Consider the following 27,356-nt stretch of genomic DNA (forward strand, 5'->3'; position numbering starts at 1 on the left):
TTCTTCTACGAGGTCCTCACTGCTCACCAACACCAAATCTAAAATGGCATCCCCTCTCGTAGGTACTTCAACACCCCCTCTGTAAAATGGTGGTACTGATACTGCCCAAGCTCCCAGAGGGGTTGTTTATATACATCCGTTCAGAGAGACAGAAAACCCTGAAACTGTGCAGTGCGGGTGAGTGGTGCTGAAGGGGAAAATTTTCAGTTTTGCAACCAAAATGGGGTGTGGAAGCCTGGAGCTTCTCAGGTAGAGGATCTTGAGCTGGACTGTGGGAGTTCTAGTAACAGCAGGAGGGTTGGGACAGGGGCATGGGTAAGTGGGGAGACCCTTGGTCTCGGCTGTGCATGGGGAAGGGAAGGAAAGGACCAGTGCAATCAGGGGTACAGAGGCCTTGCAAGGTTTTCTAATGATGGAGTGTGGGATCCTGAAGTTCCGTGTTTTAGGAGGGTGCAGGGAGAAGGCCCATTGTTCAGCGGCATCTTTGACTCAGCCCAAGCAAGTATTTCTGTAAGTGGTGTGTGGAAAGGCACAGAGGGAGTTCCCTGAAGTGTTTATGCATCATTGATGGCCTTGCAAACATGTAACTTTTGAGTGTGGCTGATGGCCAACCACAGACACCAAACACTATTTTCCGTCCAGTGAAAACATCAAAAGGAGGCATTTGTAAATACTTGGGGGCAGTCCCTGTGAGATTCAACTGATCAGGCATCTAAATCCCTAGCAGCAGAGCACAAAGGGGTGTGTGTGTCCTTCCTTTTCTTAGAACTACAGCAAAATGAGGCTACACATTTGAGCATCTCATTGCATACGTGTTTGTCTTCAGCCCTGATAAAACTAGCTCAGGAGAAAACCTGCTAAAACTGCAACCAGTGGGTTCTGTGGTTCTGGTCCCTCATGCAATGAGACCAAGATAAATTCAGATTATGAGTCTGATCCTTCATAGCTTGTGCATCATGATTCATTGATTTCAACGGGAGTTTGGGTGCACAAGGGAAGCAGGATTGGACCCTAAATGGTTGCATACTATAGCGGTGTATGTGTGTGTTATGTCGATGCATGCGGCATCTTCTGTTCCGGTTGTAAGATAAAAGGTACACTTGCAATGAAGCATTTAGCTGTTTCAGACCAAGTCCTTTCCACAGCTGACGACTTTGTGATTTGGACAAACATCTGCTAGGAATTTATCTGAGCATCAAACTCATTTTTACTTGTGACCTATTTGAAATTTGAGCCCTGTTCTCTAGAGATGGAAGATTAGTTTATTAACCCAGAGCACTAGCTAACCCCTGACCGTGTTCCTGAGTGAATGGAAATTTCATGATTTCCCTAAGCATGAACTGGAGGATAAATGCTTAGTTGTCTTTTAGTGCATCCTGTTATGTGTTCCTAGAGATGGAAATGACAAGACCCTCTATCATGGAATAGCAGAACAATGTTGGTTAAAGGGTTTTGCAGCCATCCTTCCCACCACCTGCACCCTGTGCAATAATTAATTACGTCTCTTGTGGATTCATTTCTTTCATACTGTTACTGGCAATCAGGTAGATAAAAGGAAAAATATTGTTGGTGCTCTGTGGTATTAAAAGTGAAGGGTTTTCACACTGTCAGGGTAATGAATTCTGCAAGGGTTTAAAGCGCCTGGACTTGGGGGAATCTCTGTGTCATGTGTCTAGGAATGACAACCCCCAGTGGTTAATTACTGCCATGGATGAGAGCTGAGCTGGTAGCAAAATGAGAAGTTCATTATGAGTTAAATCTGAAGTTAATTGGATTCACATTTTCACCCATTGGTATACAAAGATACACCTCAAAATGCTCTTTAGGTTAAAAAAAAAAAAGTTAGGCTCTGGCAAGATGGTGCCAAATGCTGCTGTGGGTTATTTTATCCTGGCTTTGATACAACAATTATCTTTCATGTAGACTGTTTGACTCCATTTCACAAACCACCCTGAGGTGTTTGCCTCGGGAGGTATGAACTTTTGTAAAAATGTCTCTTGTAAGTTATGGTCTCTGCTCAGAGGAGAAAATATTGCTGATCTTTGTTAGAGCTGGTTGCAAAACTGAAAATTTTCCACAGCTGAAAGTTTTGAACAAAATGTTTTCATTTGAAAGATTTTGCCAAAAAAAGATCATTTTCCTATTAAAAAAAATTTGAAATGAAGCTAAAGGAAAATTTTCATTGCAAATCTGAGTTTTCATTTTTGTTTTGAGTTTTGAACATTTTAAAATGTTGGGTTTTGCTTTTTGGCTTTCAGATTTTCAGTCCCTGCCCTACCTTTGCTCATGCATGCACTCTGTCTGTCTGTCTGTCTCTCTCTCTCTCTCTTTACTTCCTGTCCCCTTTTTTTCCAATTGGAAATGCGGGAGAAAATTAAACAGAGATGAAAAGGTGGGAAAGAGAAACTGTTTCCCCCTCACTTTTTCACCTTTCTACTTTTTGATGGGGGGAAGGAGAGGGGAGAAGCAAAAAGGAAAGAAAAGAGAGGGAAAAAAATCTGAAAACTGAAAATCAAAAACTGAATTTTGTTTGTTTCCAAAAAACTGAAATGAAATAAGATTTGCATTATGTGATGAAACAAATTCTCAGTTCAGATTTTTTTTTGTCCTACAATTGGAAAAATTTGTCCATTAATTGTTTTTGCAAAACATATTGAATGTAAGAAACTGCATTTTATGCAAGATAATTTTTTCAACTGAAAATTTTCAACCTGCTCTAATCTTTCTTTCTTTTTTTTTTCCTGAGTTTTCTTGCAATGGAATTCTGAATTTCATGGAGCTACATAGTATAAGAACCTGAATTTTATTCCTACAATAGAATTTAAGGGTCTACATTTTCAAAATTGACAAATGATTTGGGGAGCCTTCATTTTGTGGATTCTTACTTTTTAAGACGTCTTTGAAGGGCCTGGTTTTCAGAGGGTGGGTGTTCAAATTGAGCACCCCAAAATGGAGTCACCCAAGATAATCAGTCACTCTGGAAAATTTTGGACAAGGTGACTCTGCATAATTAAGGCATCTTTCTCCCTCATTCTCCACCTCAGCCCCACCAGATTATAAAGTGCCAGGGGAGGCACATACAAGTACCAAGTGATGGAAGGACCTTCAAGCTATGGAAAGAGGCAGTGACAACATATTTCCCACCCCATGGGAATCCAAGGAAGACCTCCATAGATGTGGGCTCTCTGTTCCTTGCATGAGGGTAGGGCAACAGGGCTAGAGAGCCGTCTTTCCACATGGCTTGTTCAGCTGGCAGTCCCATGGTTGGTCTGCTAAAGCACACTGCTAGAAGCAGCATTAACATCTACTCCATGCCATGGCTGCCTAGAAAAAGATGAAAGATGCATAGCGGTGTAGCCAATGGCAACACGGCTCCTACTGGAGGCCATGCAAATAATTCCTCTAAGCACATGTCTTCCATAGAGCCTGTCAGTTTGACTGCACCAATGAAAAGATTGTCTTATATTTTTGAACTGGCTTGAGATAAATCTGTCTCCAGGCCATCCAGTACAGGGGTAGTCAATTATTTTTTGTCAATCTCCAAATTTCTTAGCTAAGGTATATTCAAGGTCCAGACTCCAGAGAAAATAATTTAAAAAAAAGATGATAATAAATACATAAAAGGATTTCAGGGTCCATTCAAAAGTGGCTGGCGGTCTGTGGTCCGCCTATTGTTTACCCCTGGAGCACATATATACATAGTATTGTTTAGCTTATAATGCAAGTTTCTATGGGCATAGACCAGACCTTCCTCTGTGATTTGTATAGTATGAGCACATGGCTGGTTCTCAGTAAATAGTTGATACCATAAGAATAAGGTAGGGCAAATGAAATACACAAGGGCCATCAATGACCTGTAACAGAAATTTAAGCCACAGGTTCACTGAACTCAAATCAGATCACAGATGATAATCAAAATAGGATCAACCACTGTATTCATTTTCCTAAAGCTCTGGGGCAGAGAATCATTTTTGTTATATTTGTGCACAGCACCTATCATAGTGGAAACTCTGAGCTCTACCACAAAACAAATGAGATAACTGTTGTTATTTTATAATAATAATTTGCATGATTGATAGGAGGCGTGATAATCTAGCATTTCTCGGAGCTGTATGGAATAAACCCATATAGATGTCTGCATCAGTCTCAGAATGATATAAATCATTACTGTCCTTATAACTGCAATGAAACTGTGATTGAACTATACGGGTGTATGAGCTAAAGTCTCATGATCTGTTGTCACTGTAGTATATTCTAAACATGCATTTACTCCTACAATACAGAAGCTATCTGTAACCAAACAAACCAAAAGCCGACGTTTAAACACACAAACCAAGCCTGCTATGCTGAGGTTGCATCAGCAATGCCATTCTGGGTCAGTGCTAAGGAACTCATAATCACTGTGAGAACTAGAGCTGGTGATTGAGTAAGTGGCTGATATAAGCCCTGATCCTGCAAAGATTTATGGGTACGCAGAATTGCATGTAACATTGTTTATTTAAAGTACGTTTACAAAAGGTCTTTGCAGGATCAGGGTGTTGGCACTTAATCGGTGAGACGCTCTCCGTGGTGAAAATGGGCAGTTTGTTGGGGGAAGTGCTCTCTGTTGAATGAGAAGTAAAAGTCAAGGTGGAGTCCATTTATGATCATATCATGATACTATTTATGTAAAAGTATTATCCTGGTGTTCTGGCTATTTTCCAACGCAGGTAGCTATATCCTACTGACCTAAATTCCTTCTGCAGTTAAACAGTATTTCCCACTTCCATTCCTAAAATGTTGTGCACTGTCATGGTGGGGTATTAGTCAATACACTTCACCCCAGAAGTAGCTACATTTCAACTTGCAGGTGAAAGGATTCCTGTCTCCCTTTGCAAAAGGTATTTATGTGAAAAGGATCTTATAAATAATACTGCTTTGCCTTTTGTACAGCACTTTTAAATCCATCCATCTCAAAGCAAGTTACAAAGGAAGATTGTTATCCCCAAATGGGAGATGGAGAAAACAAGACACAGGGAAATGCAGTGTTGGCCAAGGTCTCTCAGCTGCTCAGGAGCAGGGCAAGGAATAGTGTCCCAGTCTCCGGCTTTCCCATGTAACAACATACATTTTGTTGTTGTCTGTTTTACGTGCACACATGTTGATATGTTTTCAAAGGCGGGGTGATTTAACTTCTAACGATACGCTGTATACCATTACAGAAAAGGGATGTAGAGGCACACACATGATCCTATGCTTCTTTGCCCAGGTGCAATTTCTGAAGTTATATATTTTTTTAAACTCTCTCTGTATATCTACATGAAATCAACCCGTGTATTAACAGGGAGCTCCAGGTACAGTAAAATCTTTGCCCTTGGTCTGTAGCCATATGGTAGTCTACTAAGGAAGATCTAAAGTTTTCTTGGGACCAAAATAGAAAAAAAAAACAACAATCCAATTCTGCAGCAATTCTTAGAACAAAACATACTTTTAGGAATATTCCTCCCTCACGATAATACCATAGAGAGAGTTGCTCTATTTCCCCCAGAACTGTTTCCTTTGCCAGGAAGCTTGGAAGCAGTTAGTTATCTGCAAAATGTAAACAGGTATTTGTCAGCTAATCAATTATTTGGAGTGCTCAGCATTATCAGGACTCTTTGCAGTGGAAAGGAGTGAGCTGTGTATGTTCCCTCTGTCACTGACAATGACATACAGTCAGCCCTGTTTGCGCTGACATAAGGTCATCTTTTCATCCCCAGTGAGGGTGGGGACCTGTGCAGACTGTCTGCTAGTGTTTCAAACAGTGCTCTTACAAACTCCACAGGCTCCTACAATCTGTTTTACATTCCTTTGTTATAGAATTTCGAGGGGTGGGAGAGCCAGGGCCAGAGTGGTCTCTTCAGTCCTTTGTTCTGCCCTTCTCTCTCTCTTGCTTTCTTTCTCAGTTTAGATTTTAATGAAAAATAAGTGCTAACATTTCCAGCTAACGCTTGTCCTCTGCTCACAGTCCAGGGGTGATTGCTGGTGGTGAATTGAGAATAATTCAGTGAGTGAGTCCAGTCCTTATCCCCTAGCCCAGAGTGGAGAAAGGACAGTGCTGTGATTAAGGCATAGGCCCATGCCACAGCAAGTGGTGGGTTCTAATCCTACCTCTACTCTCAGTTTTGTATGTTATATAGTCCAGTTTTTCTACGTATTAAGGCACCTAAAGGTGCAGATGGATGCCAAGGCAGTTTTGAAAAATCCACTAGGTGCTTGTCCTCCATCTTCAGATGCCTAAATACCTTAGAAAATCTGGTCTTTAGTCTCTTTGCCTCAGCTTCCCATCTGTAAAATGGGGCTAATACTACTCCTTGGGGAGTCTTGTCTACTTAGGCTGTAAGCCATTTGGGGCAGGGACTGCCTCTTACTTTATGTTTGCGCAGTACCTGGCACGAAGGGGCCCTGATCTCAGCTGGAGTTGGTCTTAATAATAATGTTAAGTAGTTTCATTACTATTTGCATAATCCAGTCTGTGGGACAATCCCCAGTTTCTTAGAAGCATCTGAGATCAGACTGAGAGGGAGAGAAGTAGGGTTGGGGCAGCCCCTAAGACCTGCTCACGGATTCTCCGCTGGATCAGAGACGTTGACTATTGAAAACTGCCCAGACCCAAAGCCTGCAGTGCGATGACTCTTCCAAGCATGTTAATCAGCAGCCGACAAAGCATGTCACTGGGACAGTGGCTGCAGGTGTCAGGTTTCCCTTTCCATATGGCATGCTGAGAAGGAAAAGCAGCATTTGTGAAGAGCAGTTTTTCTGCCTCTTCCATAAAGACAATGAATAGATAATTGGATGCAACAAAAGCCAGGCTTTAGCATCGTCCTCAGGCCAGAATCATCCAACTCCAGTGCCTAAAGTTAGTCGCCTGCATCCAAACTCATTCTGAATACAAATGGCCTGATTTGAAGAGGACCTGGGCACCTGTGGAAACTGGAGTCACTCAGCACATCTGAAAAGATCCTGGACATCTCTGATTGTGAGACAGGCTTTTGGAAAAAGTGAAGTGGATTGTAAGCGAATTAAAACCGGCTCCATGTAAACTAGGAGATGGGTGAATTGGGGGTGGAGAGTGGGTTACAGCAGATCAAAATAGGAAAGGGATCTCTTCAGTTCTCCTGGCTGTCATCACAGGTCCAGACACCATTTGATGATGTGGCATTACATCATCTTGTGGATACAGCAAGGGAACAAAGGAAGGGATGTATCGCACAGGCATGCATGTTCCAAAGCAGGCCAATAGCCAGCTAAACATGAGGAGGATTGTGAGGGGCACATCCCTGGGGCTTCCCCCGCCCCCCCGGCTTGCATCACTCAGGTTTTACTAGGACGTAGAATCTCTACAGATTTAAAAAGGGTCACAGACATGGGGGGAATTCCACTGTAGGACACCGAAATGCTGGACTTCATGCATTGCAGAAGATTCCCGGCAGGGAAGTTTGATATGAGATGTCTCTTATGATCTCTCTCTGCCTTCCACCTAGAAGGGAGAGAGCTCTGGGCATGCAGCCTCCCTTCTCAGCTCCCCTGGAGGGGATAGGAAGCTGGGAGGGTGCAAATCGAGAGCTCTCCATCTGGACATCTTCTCAACTCCCGCCTGGTGCTGCCACCACTCGTCTGACTGGCTGGGAGCCCCAGAAACCTCAGTCAGGCCCCCACCCCACTGCAGATTCTGCTGTCCACTGAGCTGTCAGCTCCTCAGCCAAGGAGGAGGAGCTCTCACTTTGCTTGTTAGTGGGCGGAAGGGGAGGCTGGGCTTCCACGTGCTCCTCTCTCTAATCGAAGGGGCTGATGTGAGCTTACCAGATCGATAGAAACTAGATTTCCAGTGGAATCTGGGAGACTTAAAACTGCCCTCGGGCTCATGACTTCAACTCCAAGTCAATGTCGTGGGATCATTACACCGCAGAGCATCTTAGGGCCAGATCCTCGGCCCCAGCGTCGCTCCACTGCAGCTAGACATGTAGTAGGACTTTGAAGCCAATGGCGCCCTGCTGATTTACCACAGCTGAGCTTCTGGCCTGGCTGGTACATCTCAGGATAAAATCTGCTCCAACACGAGGTCCAGATAGGAAGCTGCTCCAGTTTGTTACATACGCTGTCTCCTGACGCAAATGCCTCCCATGCGTTCGGTGTACAAAATAAATGTTTTAGTGGATATTTGACTGCTGTGACCTGATCTCTCACTTTGTTTTGGGGTTCCATGGTGAAGCAGAGCAGATATCTCACTTCACTAGGCAGAATAACAAGGGCTTCAATTAGCTGCTGGAAAATACACATATCTCTACAGCAGAGTCTAGTTATCTGAGCCCTTTCCCAAGTAACTCTCATTTGTTAAGGGTACTTCATTCTGCCATCAAAGGGTTTCATTAGCGCATTTATCTTCGTTCCAATGGAAATCATGACCCATCAATACTAAATGTGCAGATTTACGTAAACACCCCCCCCGCAGGCCTTTCCCCTCTCCTGCTCGAAGTACCCAATGTCCTTTCTGTAGAGAAAGGTAAATCTTATAGAGATGGTTGGAATTTTGTGCCCTCCCCCTGCAAAAGGAAAATATTTTGATGAAACTGTCGCCATATCCCTCTCACTTTTTCAACCAGCTCTGATTCTACCTTTCACTTATGAATATTGTTGTATGAAAGAATTTGTAATTATGTTGAAAACAAAGCAGACTCCTCAAAATAAGCAATAGGGACATAGATAGAATGAGTCGGACATGTTAGACTTTTCCCTATGAGTCTGGGTGGGGTGGTGCTCGTGAATGGTCATTAATTTTTTAAATTTCAGGTATTTGTTTCAAATCATGGTTTGCTCACAAGTAAAACCGTTGGCAGGTCTCATTGTAATCTTCAGCAGATGTTTTACCAACCGGATGGAAGCAACAATTTGTCTTGAGTGACCGTCTGCTAAAATAAAGGCTCAGAAGTCAGTCATGAGGAAATGTGAAATATGCTGAGTCCTCTGAAATCAATCCACCTTCCCATGTAATATGTATAATTCTTACAGATTCACACCACTCTCCATCTCCTGGCCGTAGGGAGAGCTAACTGATGCACATGAGGAAAGCCAGCTGGGTTTTTATAGAAATTAAAGCTCAGTTTATTTTTGAGTGACAGTAGTTCCTTTGCTAAACCAAAAGCCCCCATACCTGTGAAGGACTGGGACACGTGCCGTTTTGCAACTGTGAAATGTATGCATATCCCTGTTTCACCTTTGGATTGCTTAGCCCTTCAGAAGAGACCGTCAGCCACCACATTAGAAACATGGCAGGTGGTACTAACCACACTGCCCAGCAGGAAGGTCATTTCTGATTGGTGGGCTGATTTAAAGCCTAACCGTGCAGAGGGCCTCCAAAACCCTACATTTGTTTGTATGGAATTATCGTAACTGTAATAATACACTGGTCTTAAGAATTCTTGCATTTTCAGCACCAATAGAGGCATTAAAACAAATGTCAAACCATAGCAAATCTTTTTATTTCAGATAAAATCCTTATTAGTCTGCTGTTTATTTCCTGGGGATGTTCCAAGACCCACTAAGCATAGCTAGATCACAGACAGCTGTGTGTTTCCAGGGTCTACAAAACACTTACAAATTACAGTAGTCAGACTTTGAACTTGTGTGGGAGGTCAGGAAAACAGTCACAGCAACAAGAGCAGAACATTTTGATCTGTGATAACCATTTGCTGCCTGAACTGTTTAATTAAGATGCATGATGAGAGATCTGTTCCTTTAAAAGTGCAGGAGCAGTGACGCTGAGTTCCCACCTACCCCTCTTGTGTGTGCTAGGCTAGCAGAGTGGATAACGTAGCCAGCATTGCTCCACGGTCCCAAGGAGAGATGATCTGACATCACCAGTGTGATATGTACTGATACAGAGCAGCAGTAAGGATGCCCCACTTGAGGATTTGCCCTCTGAATATCAGGGCCTTTAAGTTCAGCATCAAGAATTGAGGCACCCAGAATCTCTCAGCTCTTTTGAAGACATAGGCCTCAGACTATCACCCAAGGTGACACCTGACGTCTATGGAAGAGCCAGGAATTGAACCCAGAACACCAGTGCACCCACTCTGAGTTCACAAGACCATCCACTCTGAATTCTTACCAGGGGCGTCGTCAAGGTCTTTAATTTTCGCTGCTAATTTTCTGAAGTTAACCAGGGAACTACATTCATGTCGCTCTGTGATACCTAGAAGTCCTGCTTTGTCTATTTCAACTTGTGAAAAAGGTTAACTTGGGGACGCGAACTGTGAAATACAGAGTTTCAGCCTTACTCTTGCATGCGGTTTAGAATAAAAATGTTGCTGATAGTCTTGTATTTCTATCTTGTGCCTTAGAATAGCAGACAGCCTGATACACTGAGACCATTGGAGTGTCAAAGCTATGAGCATAAGAAAGAAAGAAAGAAAGAGACAGACAGGTCCTAATCAGCATGTACTTAACTTCTGAGTACGTTAGGGTTGGCAACCTTTCAGAAGTGGTGTGCCGAGTCTTCATTTCTTCACTCTAATTTAAGGTTTTGCATGCCAGTCATACATTTTAATCAGGGCTGGCTCCAGGGTTTTTGCCACCCCAAGCCGTGGGGAAAAAAAAACAAGAAAAAAGCTGCGATCGGCGGCATTTTGGCAGTAGCTCCACTGCGCTGCTTTCTTCTTCAGTGGCAGGTTCTTCCCTCCGAGAGGAACTGAGGGACCCACCGCCAAATTGCTGCCGAAGAGCCTGACATGCCGCCCCTTCCCCTTGGTCAACACAAGCACCTGCTTGCTGAGCTGGTGCCTGGCCCTGGCCCTGATTTTAATGTTTTTAGAAGGTCACGTTCTACAAGTCTATAATACATAACTAAACTATTGTATGTAAAGTAAATAAGGATTTTAAAATGTTTAAGAAGCTTCATTTAAAATTAAATTAAAATGCAGAGCCCCCCGGACCAGTGGCCAGGCAGTGTGAATGCCACTGAAAATCGGCTCGTGTGCCGCCATCGGCACTTGGGAATAAGGAAGGCCCAGCAAAGTTCAAGCTGGCTTGTCTGCCTCAGTGCCGAGCTGTGTGTGCCTTCTCTCGCTGTCGCTCACTTTATCAGAGCTTTATGGCAGCTTATAAAGAAATTGTCTCTTCTCTCTCTGCCAAGCTAAAAATCCCACTTTGGTATTCACAGTACAGTTATGACAAATGCCTGGCCTGTGTTCTGGGTGTTCAGGGAAATGTAAAAACATGTCTAGTTGTTGTGAATGCTCACATGGTGATTTGTTGGTTTGATTCTTCAGGTCGTGAATTGGCAAGCACAACCCTCCCAGGATACCCTCCTCACGTCCCCCCTGCTGGACAGGGCAGCTACTCTGCTCCAACACTGACAGGAATGGTGCCTGGTGAGTTTAACAACCCCCCTTCCTCCCCCCTCAGCATTACAGAAGCAAAGCCAAGTGCTTTCTGGTTGTTCTGCACTGATGCCAGCAGAAAACAGAATTACAGTGATGAAAAGAGAAGAACAGATGCAAAGCGAGTCTAAATAAATAAACCAGCCTCTCTCTGGCACAAGGGAGAGCCTAACTTCTCCACTGTCAAAGCAAAGTCTTCCATCCTGTAGGCAGGGAAAGGCCTTTACCCCACTGCATGGCCGTTTGCTGTGTGTTGATCTGATCACATAGGGACAGCCTCAAACTCCCCCCCCCATTCGTCATGAGGATGATTTTAATCAACACTTTAATGTTAAGCACGTCACACATATTGGTGCCAGTGGGCTAGATAAGCTGCGTTGTGGCAAACGTTTGTTGGACTGGAAGTGTTCAGATGGTTACTTTACTAAGCCCAAAATCTTAACAACTCGCGCATCACTGAATTTCCCACAGGCTTTTTCCTTTTTTTGGTAAGCTCTTTTTACATGTTTTTGAGATGGGAGCTTCTGATCATCTGCTGGAAGGCACTCCAGCTCAGATCTTCAGAGGCACCTATGTTCCTAGCTCCCATAGAAATCAGTGAGAGTTAGGCACCTAACTGGACCTGAGTGGCCTCAACCTCTTCGGAAGTCAGTGGGAGCTGAGCATGCCCAGATCTCATAAGAGGCACCTTGTAGGATGAGGTCCCTATGAATACAGTTGGGTTATCCATTATTAGCAACTTTTGATTGACAATTATTCATCTATGATCCTAGATACTATGGAGATACTGTTGGTGCTTTAGACATACAGATAGTGATAAAGCTAGAGACAGATGAGTGTTATGTTGTATATACTCCTGGGTTTGACATTTAAGTATGTTGAAAATCATTGACTTCAAAAGAGCTATGTGGATTTAGAGCAGCTGAGGATCTGGCCCTCACAACCTTTGATCTCAATGTTAAGGCCACCACTGCTTACTAGGAAAAGTGTTTATACTGTATTATGAACCCCAAGCATTCAAAAGTTAGGAGTAAAGGATTTTTAAAAATCATGGGACTTTTAAAAAAAAGTTGGGTGTTTTTTTACTTGCTTTCTAGTTTCTGGGCCTTTAGGGTGCACTTGGACCATATTTCCAAGCTTTTCCTCAATCTGTTTAAAAAAAATGAAAGCTGAGATTATTACATAATCACATGACTCCAGCATCTGGAGATTAAGAACAAAATATCATAAAACTTGTGATAACCAGCATAAGAGTTGGCAACATTGGCTTTATGTCTAGAGTGTGTGGCAGTTTGCATATATGATCTATTGTGAGTGTACTTGTCTCCTGGTAATAGCTTTAAGAAATTAAGAAAAACACATTTATTCTTCACATGAATTAGTTTTAAGAATTAGACGTATGAATCAGGTCATTGTAATAACATGTAGTCATTTTTGCCCATAAAAAATGTTGCAATGCTATTGAAAATAATGTATGGGGGGGATTTTATAAAGATTGACATAAATACAGAAATATTACTTTCCCCTCAAAAAGTAAATGTGACACAACAATGGCTTATTTTATACAGCTGTAATGATTTACATCATACAAAAAAAACTTGCCTGGAACTTCAGGCCAGATTCTCAACTGCTGTAAATTGATCTGCTGATTTCAAAGGAATGTCAGCAATTTGCACCAGCTGAGGATCTGGCCTGAAAATGCAACATCTTGCTGTGATTGCAAGTCACTTCCTACCATTTAAATATTAAGAACCTAAAAAAAAAGTCACATCAGTGTTAAGGTACTTTATTAACAAGATTTCCCTAAATGTGTTTTGCAGTTATGCAAGCATCTCTGAAGAGCAGCTAGGAACAAGGATGGGTGAACTAGTCAGGATAAAACAATCTGCCTCTGATTACAGGGGGGTAGGGGAATAGTTCAATGGTTTGCGCATTGGCCTGCTAAACCCAGGGTTGTGAGGTCAATTCTTGAGGGGGCTGATTAGGGATAAGGGCAAATCTGTCTGGGGATTGGTCCTACTTTGAGCAGGAGGTTGGACTAGATGACCTCCTGAGGTCCCTTCTAACCCTGGTATTCTATGACTTAATCAGAACCTGAACACAAAGTAATGCTTTATTTTGCAAGTTGGCAAAGTTTAGTTAACTCCATTTACTCTGACCTCCTAGTTCTTTCCACGTCTGCAAGTTAGGGTGACCAGATGTCCTGATTTTATAGAGACAGTCCCAATTTTGGGGTCTTTTTCTTATATAGGCACCTATTACCCCACACCCCAGTCCTGATTTTTCACCTTTGCTGTCGGGTCACCCTACTGGAAGCAGAAGTAATGCAAGACTGTGAGAGAGGTTGTTCTCCTAACACTATTCCCTCTGTGTTGAGAAGCATGGCATCCTGGGATCTAGGGAAGGAACCTGATCTCGAGCAAGCGCTGTCTTTCACTTGAGCCAGCCTGAAAATGGGAAGGTTTGCATGAAGCTTCTTAATAGCAGAAAGTGTTAAATTATGTGCATAGCACATCTGTGCTTTTAAGGCTAAGCCTGCTATTGTGCAGCTGTTATGAAACCCAAATACTCTGCGTATTATCTAAGATGATACCAGTTCCCTGAGGTGAAAGGAAAAGATCATCCTACTTCGTGTCCTGGAGCAATTTGTGCCCTTCCAAATGAGGGACCTGCCCTTTCATGTGACTAAGGATTTTGGGTGACCCGCTGGAGATGCCTTGAAGAGACCTGATTTTCAGAAGGTGCTGAGCACCTGCTCTTTGAAAATCAGCCCCTTAAAGGTGCCCCAACTTGAACAGTGGAAAATTGAGTCATTTTTGAAAGTGTCGGTGATGATGTTTCAAGGTGGTTCTGTTACAGCCTGTGTTAAGATTTTATCTCACTAGTCCTTATTATTAATGATTATTATTTGTATAAGCATAGTGCCAGGGACCCCAGTCATTGTCCAGGACCCCATTGTGTTAGGTGCTGTACAAATACAGAACAAAAAGACAATCAGTTGTGTTTTTCAAGTGTGCCTAAGCATGGTAGGCCCTTACTCCCATCGGAGTGTGTCTGAAAATCCCTTTAGGTGTCTGCACCTTCAGGTGCCGAAATCCTTTGAAGACCTGGCTACGTTTACAGTCTGCTTCAGTTTGGACTACCAGGGAGGATGAAGTGCAGAGCACAGCAAAGTGTTGTTCTGTAACTGCCCCCCGTAGGCACTGCTGGCGTGAACTACAAGGTACTTAGTTCGCATGAACATAGCTCTGTTTGAAAGAAGATTACGTTAACGTGAACTAGGTACCTTTTAGCTTGTGCCAGGAGCGTCCCCACAGGGCAGTTAGAACGCAACACTATGTGCTCGGCAATTCGCAAACCCCCATAGTCCGCACTGCGGCACAGCATAGACAAGTTCTTAGTCTCTGTCTCAGTTCCTCCATCTGTAAAATGAGGTTAATAGCCCTTCCCTACCTCGCAGGGGTGCAGGGAGCATAAATACTTTACAGATTGTGGGGTGCTCAAACACCACTACTAAGTAATGGTACCTGAGATGGGCAGGTTTGGTAATACCCAAGACCAGTCGCACATTATTTGGCAGAGTTTAGAAAGATGCAATGCAATGATCTAGACTAGTCTGATTTCTCTGTGTAATAGATTTATTTTTAACTACACGTAGGCTGGTGTGATCTATTAGATTGAGTAACTGCAATGTTCCTTTCACTGGTTCTTTTAATAACAACCTTCTGCTCCAGCTAGGTTGAAGGTCACCTGCAATTCTTCTAGGTTCTCGTCCTCATTTAAATGTGGGTTTGCTAACTAGAATCCAAAATACGTTCTCTGTCCTCACTTGTCCCTTGTCATTTGAAGGGCCAGTTTCAGAGGCTTCTTCTGAATGCACATAGTCTTTTATGATTTGGTTCTGAAGGAGCTGACAGATCAGGTTTAATGCTGTGTGCATATCCATGTTTGTGCTCTGATATGGCTGAATTATTCTGCCCTGAAATTTATACCAGGGGAATGTACGTTTCACCAATTCTCTGGGATTCCCTCCTCGACCTGCTGCTTCCCTGGAATAATTTTCAGAGCATAGGCTCAGAATGTGGTTATTTGATAAGCGCTTTAATTGTGAGCCATGAACGATTGTTATAATTAACTGATTGTGTCAGTGAAGTGTTTATAGACGTGGGAGAAATAGAGACATGATAAGACATATATGATGTTTTGTTGCATCCTTGTTGCTCTCGACATCATTGATGTGACTGTGAATAACCCAGTCCCCAGCTACAGTGCCTGTGTTTGTACAGCATTTGCCAGGGATTCATACAGCACGTGTCCGAGGGGCTGGGGAACGAGTGTTAACTCTTGCAACTCAGGGATGAGAATACCTGTCCGGAGAATTCTTGATGTGGTAGATCAGAGCTGAGTCTACCCAGCTCCTCATGCTCTTATCTCCTTCCCTCTGTCCCCACACCAACTCCCACTCCCTTCCTGCTTTTTCCCCTCCTTCCCAAATCTTCCCTTCGCTCCAAGGCTCATCTCAGCCGGCAATGAACCTTGTGTTCCCCACCGGCCTGGCCTTTTCTGCCAGCCACCTCTTCAGCGCCGTCCTCCCGGCCCCATGCCAGTTCCTGCTCTCCACCTGCCATTGCTGTCACTCTGTCACGCACCCTCCCTTCTTCTCAAAGGGGCTGTGAATGCGTGGCCTCCTCCTGGGTGCCCTGCAAGTGGCCCCTCACCTCAGTTTCCCTCTTGATTCTTGAAATAAACTCAGGGCAGCCTTTGGAGTATATAAATAGCCCGTTTTGTGGGGTTAAGTTATTACCAGAAGTCCCACTACCGTAAACCAGAATCCTCCCAGCACAGTCCAACACCAAATATGGCACCAGGCCACATCCCAGCCCCTCTAGCTGGGGTGTTTCTCTGCCCTGTTTCCTTCCCAGGTCAGCTTCCAGCTCTTGCCCAGGATCAGCTCAGTGGGCTCACCCCTCCATTATTCCTCAGCCTTCCATCAACTCTGGGCCTCCATTTTGGAGGGCCAGCCGGCATTGCTGTCTGCTGCTCTCAGTCTTCAGCTCTGTGTGACCTGGGCAAATCTGTAGGTGACTCCTCAATTGCCTTCTGCTTTCACCAGCCTCACCTGGCTCCACAGCTGAAGCAGGGACCTCTCCCCACTCTCTCCTTCATGGGCAACCTCTCCTGAAGCTCTCACCCCGCTGTGCTCTCCCTCAGAGCTCTCTTTGCTCTCAGGACTCCTGGGTTCTGAACTCTCACTTATAACTCCGAGGGGCAGCCCCACCCTCCTCATTCCCCAAACTAGGGCGCACCCAGACTGGAACAGGAGAGCTGAGCCCAGTTTAATGTAAGGGGCCAGCTACCCTATGGCAGGGACCTTTAGTCCCTGGCCCATTCCAGGGGGAGCTCAGGGAGAGCCTGTCTATCAAGACATGCACAACAATGCCTTCCCAACTGGTCCTTGGGCATGATGCATCTGTCATGATCTGTGGGCCAGTGTGAAGAGGGAGCAACCATGGTCCTTTGTGCTCCGTGCCTCCCTCCCACCATCCTTGGGGTGCCAATGCCCTTGTGAGTGACCCCAGGGAGCAGTTACTGCCCCCACCCCCACATACTCCTACCTCCCCATAGCAGCAGGCATAGCTCAGTGGTTTGAGCATTGGCCTGCTAAACCCAGGGTTGTGAGTTCAATCCTTGAGGGGACCATTTGGGGATTGGTTCTGCTTTGAGCAGGGGATTGGACTAGATGATCTCTTGAAGTCCCTTCCAACCCTAACGATACATACAGGGCCTGCAATTGCAATGAGCAGTGCTTGGGGGTGGGTCCTTTTGTCACTTCCACTTTGTGGCTGCGTCAGATCCAGTCCAGTAGCAGTCTGGTCCTTTGTGAGGACTTGGAGGAAGGGCAAGTCTCCCACTCAGGTTCCTGGCAGAGCTGAGACAGGACACATTGGGACTAGTTCGACCCAGGCTTTCTGAAGTGGCCTCTGCTCCCAGAAGCCACATATTCTCCCTTTACCCTGGCACAGTGCACCAGGCTCCAAAGGATTAAGTATAATGGTTTGTATGCACAATGACACTCAAGAAAACTAATCTGAATTAACTAACGGTGTAAATTTAAAGTGGACTAGTTAAACTGCATTAACCTCCTGTGTGGGGTCTCTAATTCTGAATTAATATGACTGTTATTCGATTTAGTTTAATTTACTTCCAGAGTGAATTAAACTGAACTGAATTAAAATTGATTTAAAACCACTTTCTGAATAAGAGCATCCACACAGGGTTTTAATGCAGTTTAAACAATCCACTTTAAAAATGAATTCAGATTAACTTGTCTGAGTGTCTTTGTGAGACAAGCTCTAAGAAAGTGTTAGGGCAAAGCAGTTTTGAATCAACTTCCTGGTTGCACAGGAGAGATGGAATCTCCTGGATTAGCGCCTCTCTTGCTTATTGGTCTGATTATAAATTGGGTGTCTCTTGCTTTACTATGTTATTGTGGGGTACCACACAAAGTATCCGGGGTTTAAAAATACAGGCACTGACTGACTGTCTCTGAATGAAGAATTCTTGGGTAACTGCAAAATATCCTGACTAACTGAGCAAGAGAGAGGTGAGCTTCATAATTAATTCTATAGCTAACCATGGTTCTACCACAGCTTTAAGGCAGGGGCCAACGTTAGTGGGGTTGCTGCTGCTGTGGGACATACATAATGCACAAACAGCGCTGGTTGGGAATCTTCCATCCAAAGAGGTTTTTGACAAAAATGCCTTTTTTCCATTGACTTAGGCACCTATTTTCAAAATGTGTCATTTTCGCTGAAATTTCATTTTAAAATAACCAAAACAAAGCATTGAGATGATTTCCAAATGGCCTGGTTTGGTATTTTTGGACCAAAAGTGATTTTGAACTTAAAATTCATTAAAGGCCAAAATTGGAACAAAATGTTTAGATTGAGATGATTATTTCCCCCCCAGAATTTTGTTTTGTGGCAAACTTTCACGTTTGTTGTGGTTTTGTTCCATTTCTGGAAAAGAAAAAATAATCCAAATTGAGGCTTTTCCCACTAAATGGACAACACAGTTCTCTCGGAGCTCTAAGCACAACACTTCCTACTGAAATTCCCCAGTGATGCTGCATTTTTCAGGAATTCAGGGTGTACTCTCCTCTGTGGCCTGTCAGCTCTTCTGGAAGGGAGGATGGCATATATCAACAAAGAGAATTATCCCCGCCAATGCGACTTGCGACCAACTCACTTAAACCAGCTAACTCATTAACTGAAAAACTTTCTCCAGAAAAATCGAGTTCTATACTGTGCTTTAAAAATGACAGCCTTGTAAAAACGAGAACCTGGTAATGTTTTGGGATCCCAGGAGCACACCTTTCCCCATCAGGATCTTAGCAGTCCCTGCACACATGTTGTCTTATCATATTGACTGCCACTCATGGAAAAATTGCCTGTGAAAAGTAACATTTCCAAATGACACTGCAGGACCAGCAAACTAATTGCATACACCGCTACCTCGATATAACGCCACTCGATATAACACCAATTCGGATATAATGCAGTAAACAGCGCTCCGCGGGGGCAGGGCTGCACACTCCGGTGGATCAAAGCCAGTTCAATATAACGTGGTTTCACCTATAACGCGGTAGGATATTTTGGCTCCCAAGAACAGCGTTGTATCGAGGTTGAGGTGTATTTCTGTGATAACATCATGTCTAGATGTGCAGAATTCCTGGGTAAAGCATGCTCTAAAGTAGGAAAAAGGGTGGGGATTTATATATGTGTGCATCATTTGCCAATACAATACAATACAATACAATATAAGCATGTGCATAGGTCCCATTGCTATTTATCGAGGCATTTAAGGACATGTCTAGGTGCTTTGCTGAATCCAGGGCACTATGAGTGAAACATATTTGCATATATCCCACTAGCTGTATGTGGCAGTGTGGCCCAATGAATAGGGCACTGGACTGGGAGTCAGGAACTGTGGATTCTCCTCCGACTTTTGCCACTGGCTACCTGAGTGACCTTGATCTATCACTTCACCTTGCTGCATCTCAGCTTTCCCTTCCTTAAAAGAGGAATAATGATGCTCATGTGCTCTTGTAGAGCATATAGTGATGTATAGATGAAGATAAGTGTTAAGGGTTATTTATTGTATTATGTGTGGTCCAATCCACAAACCTCTTTTGCCCAGAAATCCCATTATTGTCAATGAGAGCAGAGCCTGATTCAAGACCATTGCGATCAGTGGGGGTCTTTCAATTGACTTAATTTGTCTTTCGATCAGGCCCTGACTGAGGGCAGGGTCTTGGATCAGGCCCAGAAGTTTTGGTTAAATTTCCACATGGTTAAACTTGCGTACATTGCAGTCAAACAGCAATTTACAGGTATGACTCATCTGAAATTCTTATGAATGGAACAAAGTAAATTTTGATGTGTGAATTACACTGTTAAAGTTACAGATTCTGTGAAATGTGTGTGGAGAGAGATTGTGGTATTAGGGACTCATCCTTTTAAGGGTTGAGCTTCCCTATCTCTTGGAAGAAGTCCTCAAGGTCTTCCTCGGTTATATTGGTTCTCTTACTCATTCCCCCAGCCATTGAAACCACAGTCCTGAATAATACACAGATCTGCTTGTCCACTCAACAGAAACCGTCAGAGAACAAAACAAAACTGGAGCCAAATCCTGTCTCTTGCTCATGCAAGAAGTACCACTGACATTGGCCCTGATTCAGCTGCTGTCAAAGGCAATTGACTCCAAAGGAAGCTGTATTGGGCTGCTAAATGGGACCACAGGTGTAATTGTGGGAAGCAGGACAAGACCTTTAGAAAAGGGAAAGAGCCAAAAATTGCAGCACAGAGAAAGTACTATGACTCAGTTTCCTGTTTTACCTGGTACCTGATTGGTTGGGAAGATTATGGCCCAGTCAACCAGATACCATAATTTGCCCTGAGGGATCTTAGTCAAGGACTTTGAGTACAATGTATTCCTCCTGCCTCTGTCCTTGTACTGGTGGAGGTCATGATTGTGCTCTGCAGGAAATGTATTTTTAGTGTATGGTTTTAGAAGTGAGACTTGGAATTGGGGGTGGAGTCTAAGAGATTGAGGCAGCTAGAGCTTGAGGGTGATTGGGTTGATTTGTCGCTGGATCTGGTATAGTCCAAGGAGTCGACAGTCAAGTTTCCAAGAGGGTCTGTCCATGTGGAGGTGTTCAGTTGAAAGCCACATCTTTTGTCCTGAGGCATAGGCAGGCCCTGTTGTCCACATTTGTCTGTGTGCCTTTTGTAGCCCTCCTTTGCCTTTTCAAGGTGCTCCTTCACCTCCTCTTGGGTGTGATGGATGTCTTGTACTAGATCCAAGGTAGATGGGTTGAGGGAGAATGTATGTAGTTGGGGGTGAAATTGGAGGTGGTACCCCCAGTTGATAAAGAAGGGGCTATGGCCTGTGGATGTGTGGTCTGCATAATTGTATGAGAACTCTGCATAGGGTAACAGTGAAGGCCAGTCATCCTGGTGATGGTTGATGTAGCATCATAAGTATCGTTTAAAGATCTGGTTGATTCTTTCCATGTGGCTGAGGATGGTAGGCAGAGTACAGCTGTACTCCTAATAAACATAGGGTCTCCTGTCAAAAGTGGGCAGTTAACTGAGGCCCCCAGTCAGAGGTGATGTGATCCAGGAAGCCCTAAAAATGTATGATATTGTTTATCTAGAGCCGAGTGGCTTCCTCCATGGAGGGTAAACATGTGTAGAGGATGAAGTGAGCCATCTTAGAAAACCGATCTACCTCATCAGGATGGTCATGAAACTACTGGATTCTAGTAGTTCCACCACAAAGTGCAAGAAAAATCCTCCCAGGCTGAGGTGGTGTGTCCAGAGGATGGAGAAGACTACAGGGTCTCGGGCATGGGATCTTAGAGTGGGTGCACATCTTGCAAGAAACTACAGAGGTCTCTGTTGTGGGGGGCACTCAGACGCATCAGAAGAAATGGGACATTAATCATTGGATTTTATATTGCTTTAAGTGTCCTACCAGAGTGGAGTCATGGCACAGTTGTAGAACCACTATTCTCACAGGACCCCTCCCGAGTGTCATGTAGTTGTTGGCTGATAAAGGCCAACTCATCGGGCAGAATTCCTGAGACAGAAGCAGAATGAATGAGTGCAAGTAGGTCCTGGTGGCAAGTCGGATTAAGTATGGGACTTGAAAATGGTCCCAGACTGGGGTCTCATGGATCAAAGCCATTTCTTCAAGACAAGGCTTCATTGCCATTTCTGGTTCCAGGGCAGTATGTGATGGTAAAATTGAACTGAGAAAAGAATAGGCACCACTGGAGCTGTTGGTTTTAGAGCCTTGGCTGTACGCAGGTACTCCGGGTTCTTATGGTTGGTAAACACTTGGACCAGATGGCAGGCCCCTTCCAAGTAGAGTCACCACTCTTCGAAGGCAGTCTTAATTGCCAGAAACTCCATGTCCACAATCTTATAGTTTCACTCAGCAAGAGTGAACTTCCTTGAGTGACCATAATGTAATTATCATTGTGGGTGGGGGAAATATCAGACGCCCATCACAGTATCGTTTAACTTCAGAAGGGGGAACTACACAAAAATGAGAGAGCTAGTTAAATGGAAATTAAAAGGAACAGTCACAAATTGAACTGCATGGAAACTATGTAAAAACACCATAATAGAGGCTCAAAAGAAATGTATACTCCAAATTAAAAAAAAATACATAATCCCAACTATATATATGAAATGATGGGGTCTAAATTAACTAACTGTTGCCTCTCAAGAAAGAGATCTTGGAATTGTCATGGATAGTTCTTTGAAAATATCTGCTTAATGCGCAGCGGCAGTCACAAAAGCGAACAGAATGTTAGGAACCATTAGGAAAGGGATAGATAATTAGACAAAAAATGTCACAATGCCACTATATAAATCCCTGGTGTGCCCACACCTTGAATACTGCATGCAGATCTGCTCATCCCATCTCAAGAGATATTGGAATTGGAAAAGGTTCAGAAAAGAGCAATACAAATGATTAGGGGTATGGAACAGCTTCCATATGAGGAGAGATTAAAGAGTTTGGGACTTTTCAGTTTAGAAAACAGATGACTAAGGGTGGGGGGAATATGATAGAGGTCTATAAAATCATGAATGGTGTGGAGAAAGTGAATAGGGAGTGTTATTTACTCCTCCTCATAACACAAGAACCAGGGGTCACCCAATGAAATTAAAAAGAAGAAGGTTTAAAGCAAAAGGAGGTACTTCTTTACACAGTTCACAGTCAACCTGTGGAGCTCATCACCAGGGGATGTTGTGAAGGCCAAGACTATAATGGGGTTCAGAAAAGAATTAGTTAAGTCAATAGAGGATACGTCCATCAGGGGCTGTTAGTGAAAATGGTCAGGGATGCAACCCAATGTACCAGGTGTCCTTAAAGCTCCAACTGCCAGAACTGGGACTGGACAATAGGATGGATCAGTTTATAATTGTCCTGTTCTGTTCATTCCCTCTGAAGCATGTGGCACTGGCCATGTCAGAATCCTGGAATGCACAGCTTGATAGGCACCTGTGAATGAGAAGTACCTAGATGGTGCTCAGGATTCATCTTAGTGGAGATTAGGGTACAGGGAAGTTCTCTTCTCTCTAGGTCCAGGCTGGTTTCCCCTGATGTGCATGGACTGGATTGTTTCTCTGAGCTCCTTGGTATTCACACTAGGTAGGCTGAGATGGCATGGCCAGGTTCATGGCAGAAGAAGCACAGGTGCTGCTGATGGCACTGATCTTTTTCATCAAGTGTGAATTGCTGATGAACCAGATCTTCCTGCATAGTTTCAATGGGTGATACAGAAACTGAGGTCATGGTATGCAGGAAGTGGGGGCTGCAGGAAATCTCTCTTCTCCTCCCTTCATTCTCACAGTCAGTTATCTTTGTGGGCAACTCTGATGCTTCTGGGTGATTGTGGTTCTGCTGTTTGATCCGTTCTTGTTGCATTGGGCTAGGTCCTGTATGGTTATTATGTCTGAACAAGCTGCCATGGCTGAGTTGTGGCAGCTAGACCTAGGAGTCAGAGCCAGAAACCTCAGTCACAAGACAGGAGTCAAGAGTCAGCTGGGCTGGGATACTGGGAGCTCGGAAGTAGGAGACAAACTGCAGATCAGAACCGTGAGTTGGGAACCCGAGCTGAGGATGGGTCAGGATACTAGGGGTCAGAGGCAGGCAACAGATTGGAGGTCTGAACCAGAAGTCAGATGTCAGGAATCAAGTTGGGACAGGGTGCCAGGAGATCAGGCTTGGGGAGCAGGAAGCAGAAGGCACACAGTCTAGAGCAGGGTGGAGCCCTGTTGTTTGGACATCTTCCTATTCCTGCCACTGGTTGAAGTAGGGCCAGCAGGCCTATCAGCCGCTCTGGGACTCTGCTAATCAGACCTAGGGGCAAAGCCTCACACTGGGGCTGGACTTCCTGGGAGTCAGGCAAGCTATTGCCAGCAGTCTGCCAGGTGGAGGGTTGGAGTGTGGCTACTCCCATGAACTTTTTAGGCCAGATGTGAGACCCAGGGGTCATGACACCCAGGACCAATGTCCAAACAGTCCACTGGGTGGCAGGGACCACAGTCAGACCCTTGCAACAGCATCAGAACCCCTACAATTGTAGTGGAGACTTCATAACCAAACATCTTGGGCGCCAAGTGGTGAGTGAAAAAACCCATGCAGCCCTTGGCCAATTTGCCATATGGCAAACATCCCTTCCAGAACCCCCAACTGGCAATCACCCCGGCCCCTGGCATCACCAGAGATCCAGCTACTAGATTCATGGTGGGGTGGGCCAAGGAGCTCACAATGGCTACTGCTCCTTGACAGCAAACTGCATCACCCACTTACCACTCTGCCACCACCAGATGGGAACCAGTCACCCAGTGCACTCCCACTGCCCCACAGCAGTAACAAGCCTGAGAGCCCAGATCCAGATGCAGGATGTGACCGTTGGCTGCTGAAAGGGAACCCAGCTGAGTTCTCCCCCACGCCAGGGAGCACGATGAGCACTGTAGAATAGCGTATGTGTTTGGAAATGCTTTTCATGCCATCCTCTGAGAGATCAGAGCTGCAAGGGCAGGCTGGCTTTAGTGGAGCAGTTGTAATATTAACAACCCAACCAAGCCAATGCTTTTGTCATACATGAGACATCCTCTAGGGTGTTTGCTGGAAGCACTTATAAGATCGATTGCCTTTCTAGAGCACTTGGCACACTAGGTGGTTGGGACATCAGAACTACTGCACTGGGTCAGAGTGGTGACCCTATCCTGCATCCTGGCTAGCAGCAGATAATTCAAGGAAAGGAACTAGTAACCCTCCATATCGAACAGTTCTGAAATGACCTACCCATAAGGGAGGGAGGCAGGGATACCTCAGTGGTTTGAGCATTGGCCTGCTAAACCCAGGGTTGTGAGTTAAATCCTTGAGGGGGCCACTTAGGAATCTGGGGTAAAAAATCTATCTGGGGATTGGTCCTGCTTTGAGCAGGGGGTTGGACTAGATGACCTCCTGAGGTCCTTTCCAACCCTGACATTCTCTGATTCTTTTTAACTCCCATCATTTAATAGCTTCTGCCCTGAAGCATGAGAATTTGTATCCCTTATAAATGCTTATTCTGTCTAATGTACCTCTCTAGATGTTCTCATTATCCATATAAATGTCTAGTCCATTAATGAATCCTACTAAATTCTTGGTTTCAGCGATAGCTTATGGTGATGTATCCCACAGGTGAATTATGTGTTGGGTGAAAAAGTATTTCTTTCTCTCAGTTTTAAATTTGTATCATATTATTTATTCCAGTTGCGGCGGTGCCCAAAATATGCTAGATGCTTTCCAAACAGAGATGACACAATGTTTGCCCCAACAAGCTGTAGCCCGGTGTGCCCGGGGCAGCCCTCACTTAAAAATGCCAAGGTCAGGGCAGGCTGCAAAAGGGACAGCAGATATTCCCAAAACTGGTGGTAAAACTGACATTAAACATACCAACCAGTCACAAACTGTGCTTCTGATGCCCACCCTGGTTATCAAGAAGCTGAAAAAAGAAATCACACAGCCTCCGTTATTGCATTCCAGTTCTCGGGCTCCCAATCAGCACATAGGTCCAGTACAGTGAGAAGTTACTTAAAAACTCTGCTCACTGTACAAATTGTTATTCTGCACCCCAAAGGGCCAGCCACATTGCCAGGTCAGTATGAGATTGGAAGGTACTACCCTGCCAGCCAATCCTTTAGTGTCCAAAGCTAAAGGTGTATTATAAAGAAAAAAGAACAAGAGAGATGTTAAATGGTAAAGCAGTCAGATACATGCAGAGATTTCAAAGTCCATAGATCATGTTCTTAGCAGTATTGGTGAGTTTTCTGGCTTGAAAGTCCCTCTGGAACACATCCACAGCTTGGATGGGTCAGTCAGTCTTTTGTTAAGAGCTTCATCTGTAGAAAAGTCACTCCAGAGGTAAGAAGCAGGATTGAAGACAAAATAAAGATGATAGTTCACAGCAGATGGCATGGAAAATCCTTGGAGTTCCCTGTCCGTAGGCATGCCATTACAAGTCCTGCTGACTCATAAGGTGTAGCCTCTGGCATCTTTCAATGGGTTCTTTGTACAGCTGATGACCCTTGATGGGCCATCAACCAGGTTAGGCAGTGCTGATGCCAATCTGTCTGGGGGTGTCACCCAGAAACAGCACAAGTTTGGAAATACAGATATACCCTATATAACTATAACTCACAATACAAAGGTGATACAAACATATTAACAAGATCATTGTACCTGGCAAATCATAATATTTTCACAGATACCTTACAATGCAAATCTGGTCAGATTCCTTACCATTTTATAATATTGGTATTAACAATATCATAAAGTGTCTCCCATATTTCGTACAGCATCACACAAGCATCACTTTGTCTTGTACAAGAAGAATGTTAAATAGGAGTGCCCTGTTTATCTTCATTCCATTCATTATTTCATGTACCTCTATGCTATCCCACTGATCTCCTTTCCAAGCTAATCAGTCCCACTCCTGATCTCTCTTCATATACAAGAGTTCCCATTCCTCTCCTCACTTTGTTGCATGTCTCTGAAATGCCTCCATTTCTGCTATATCCACAGCTGATTGATTTGAGACATTCTGACAAAATGTTTTCTATTTTTTTTTAAAAATCCTCTCTTTAGTTACGTGTTCTTGATGAGAACTGAATATAGCATTCCAAGTGATTCATATATGCTCCTGATTTACGTCACAAGATTGTATTCCCCCCATTGTTTTAGAGGTTCAATCATGTTTTTAATGTTTATCCCCCCCTCCCCCACCCACACACAAGGAAATTGATGTTTCAGTATCTTGCCAGAGTTCCATTGATGCGTATCTGGTAATAAATGACATTCTGCAGACAACTTATATTGTACAACATGTAAAGAATATGACTGATTTTTTGTTGCAACTTGCAATGTCTGGTATTTCCAAACAAGGGGTTAAATTCATTCCAGGTGTAACATCACTGAAGTCAATGAAATTACACTAGGAATGAGTTTGGCCTCTTGAGTTAAATATGGAGGGCAGTCCTTTGTCCAGAATCTGTGTGTGCACCAGGGGCAGATAACCATCAAGCAGCATTTGTCAGGAGGTGCCGAGTGTCTTCTGCATGCTTCTCCTGCTTCAAGCGGTGGGAGGAAAGGGAAGTGGAAGCAGCAGCTTCTGCAGTCAGAAGAGGGGAGTGAAAGTGTGGGTAGGATAGCAAAAGGGCTGATCGAGCTGAGAAGGGGTGCAGGTCTGCAGCTCCAATGTCTAATGCAAAGCACAGCACTTCCAGCAATACAGAACCCTCTAACAGAGTTTTGCAGCACCAGAGCAAGTCATGAGACCAGGTTCTAATGTCTCTGCCTGTCTAGGTTCTTAATTCTCCATCACAATAGAAA

The 27,356-nt window shown here is 44.2% G+C and overlaps 1 protein-coding gene across 4 annotated transcripts in view; it reads left to right on the top strand.

The window, feature by feature from the left end:
- PAX5 (paired box 5) overlaps positions 1–27,356 on the top strand; it is a 230,165-nt gene that overhangs the window by 150,090 nt on the left and 52,719 nt on the right. For all 4 annotated transcript variants that reach the window (XM_050943148.1, XM_050943150.1, XM_050943149.1 and 1 more), the window contains one exon: positions 11,286–11,387. In XM_050943148.1, the coding sequence (XP_050799105.1) occupies positions 11,286–11,387 (102 nt within the window). The remainder of the gene's footprint in view (positions 1–11,285; positions 11,388–27,356) is intronic.

Source organism: Gopherus flavomarginatus, chromosome 3, assembly GCF_025201925.1.
Source record: "Gopherus flavomarginatus isolate rGopFla2 chromosome 3, rGopFla2.mat.asm, whole genome shotgun sequence".
Lineage (NCBI taxonomy): Eukaryota > Metazoa > Chordata > Testudines > Testudinidae > Gopherus > Gopherus flavomarginatus.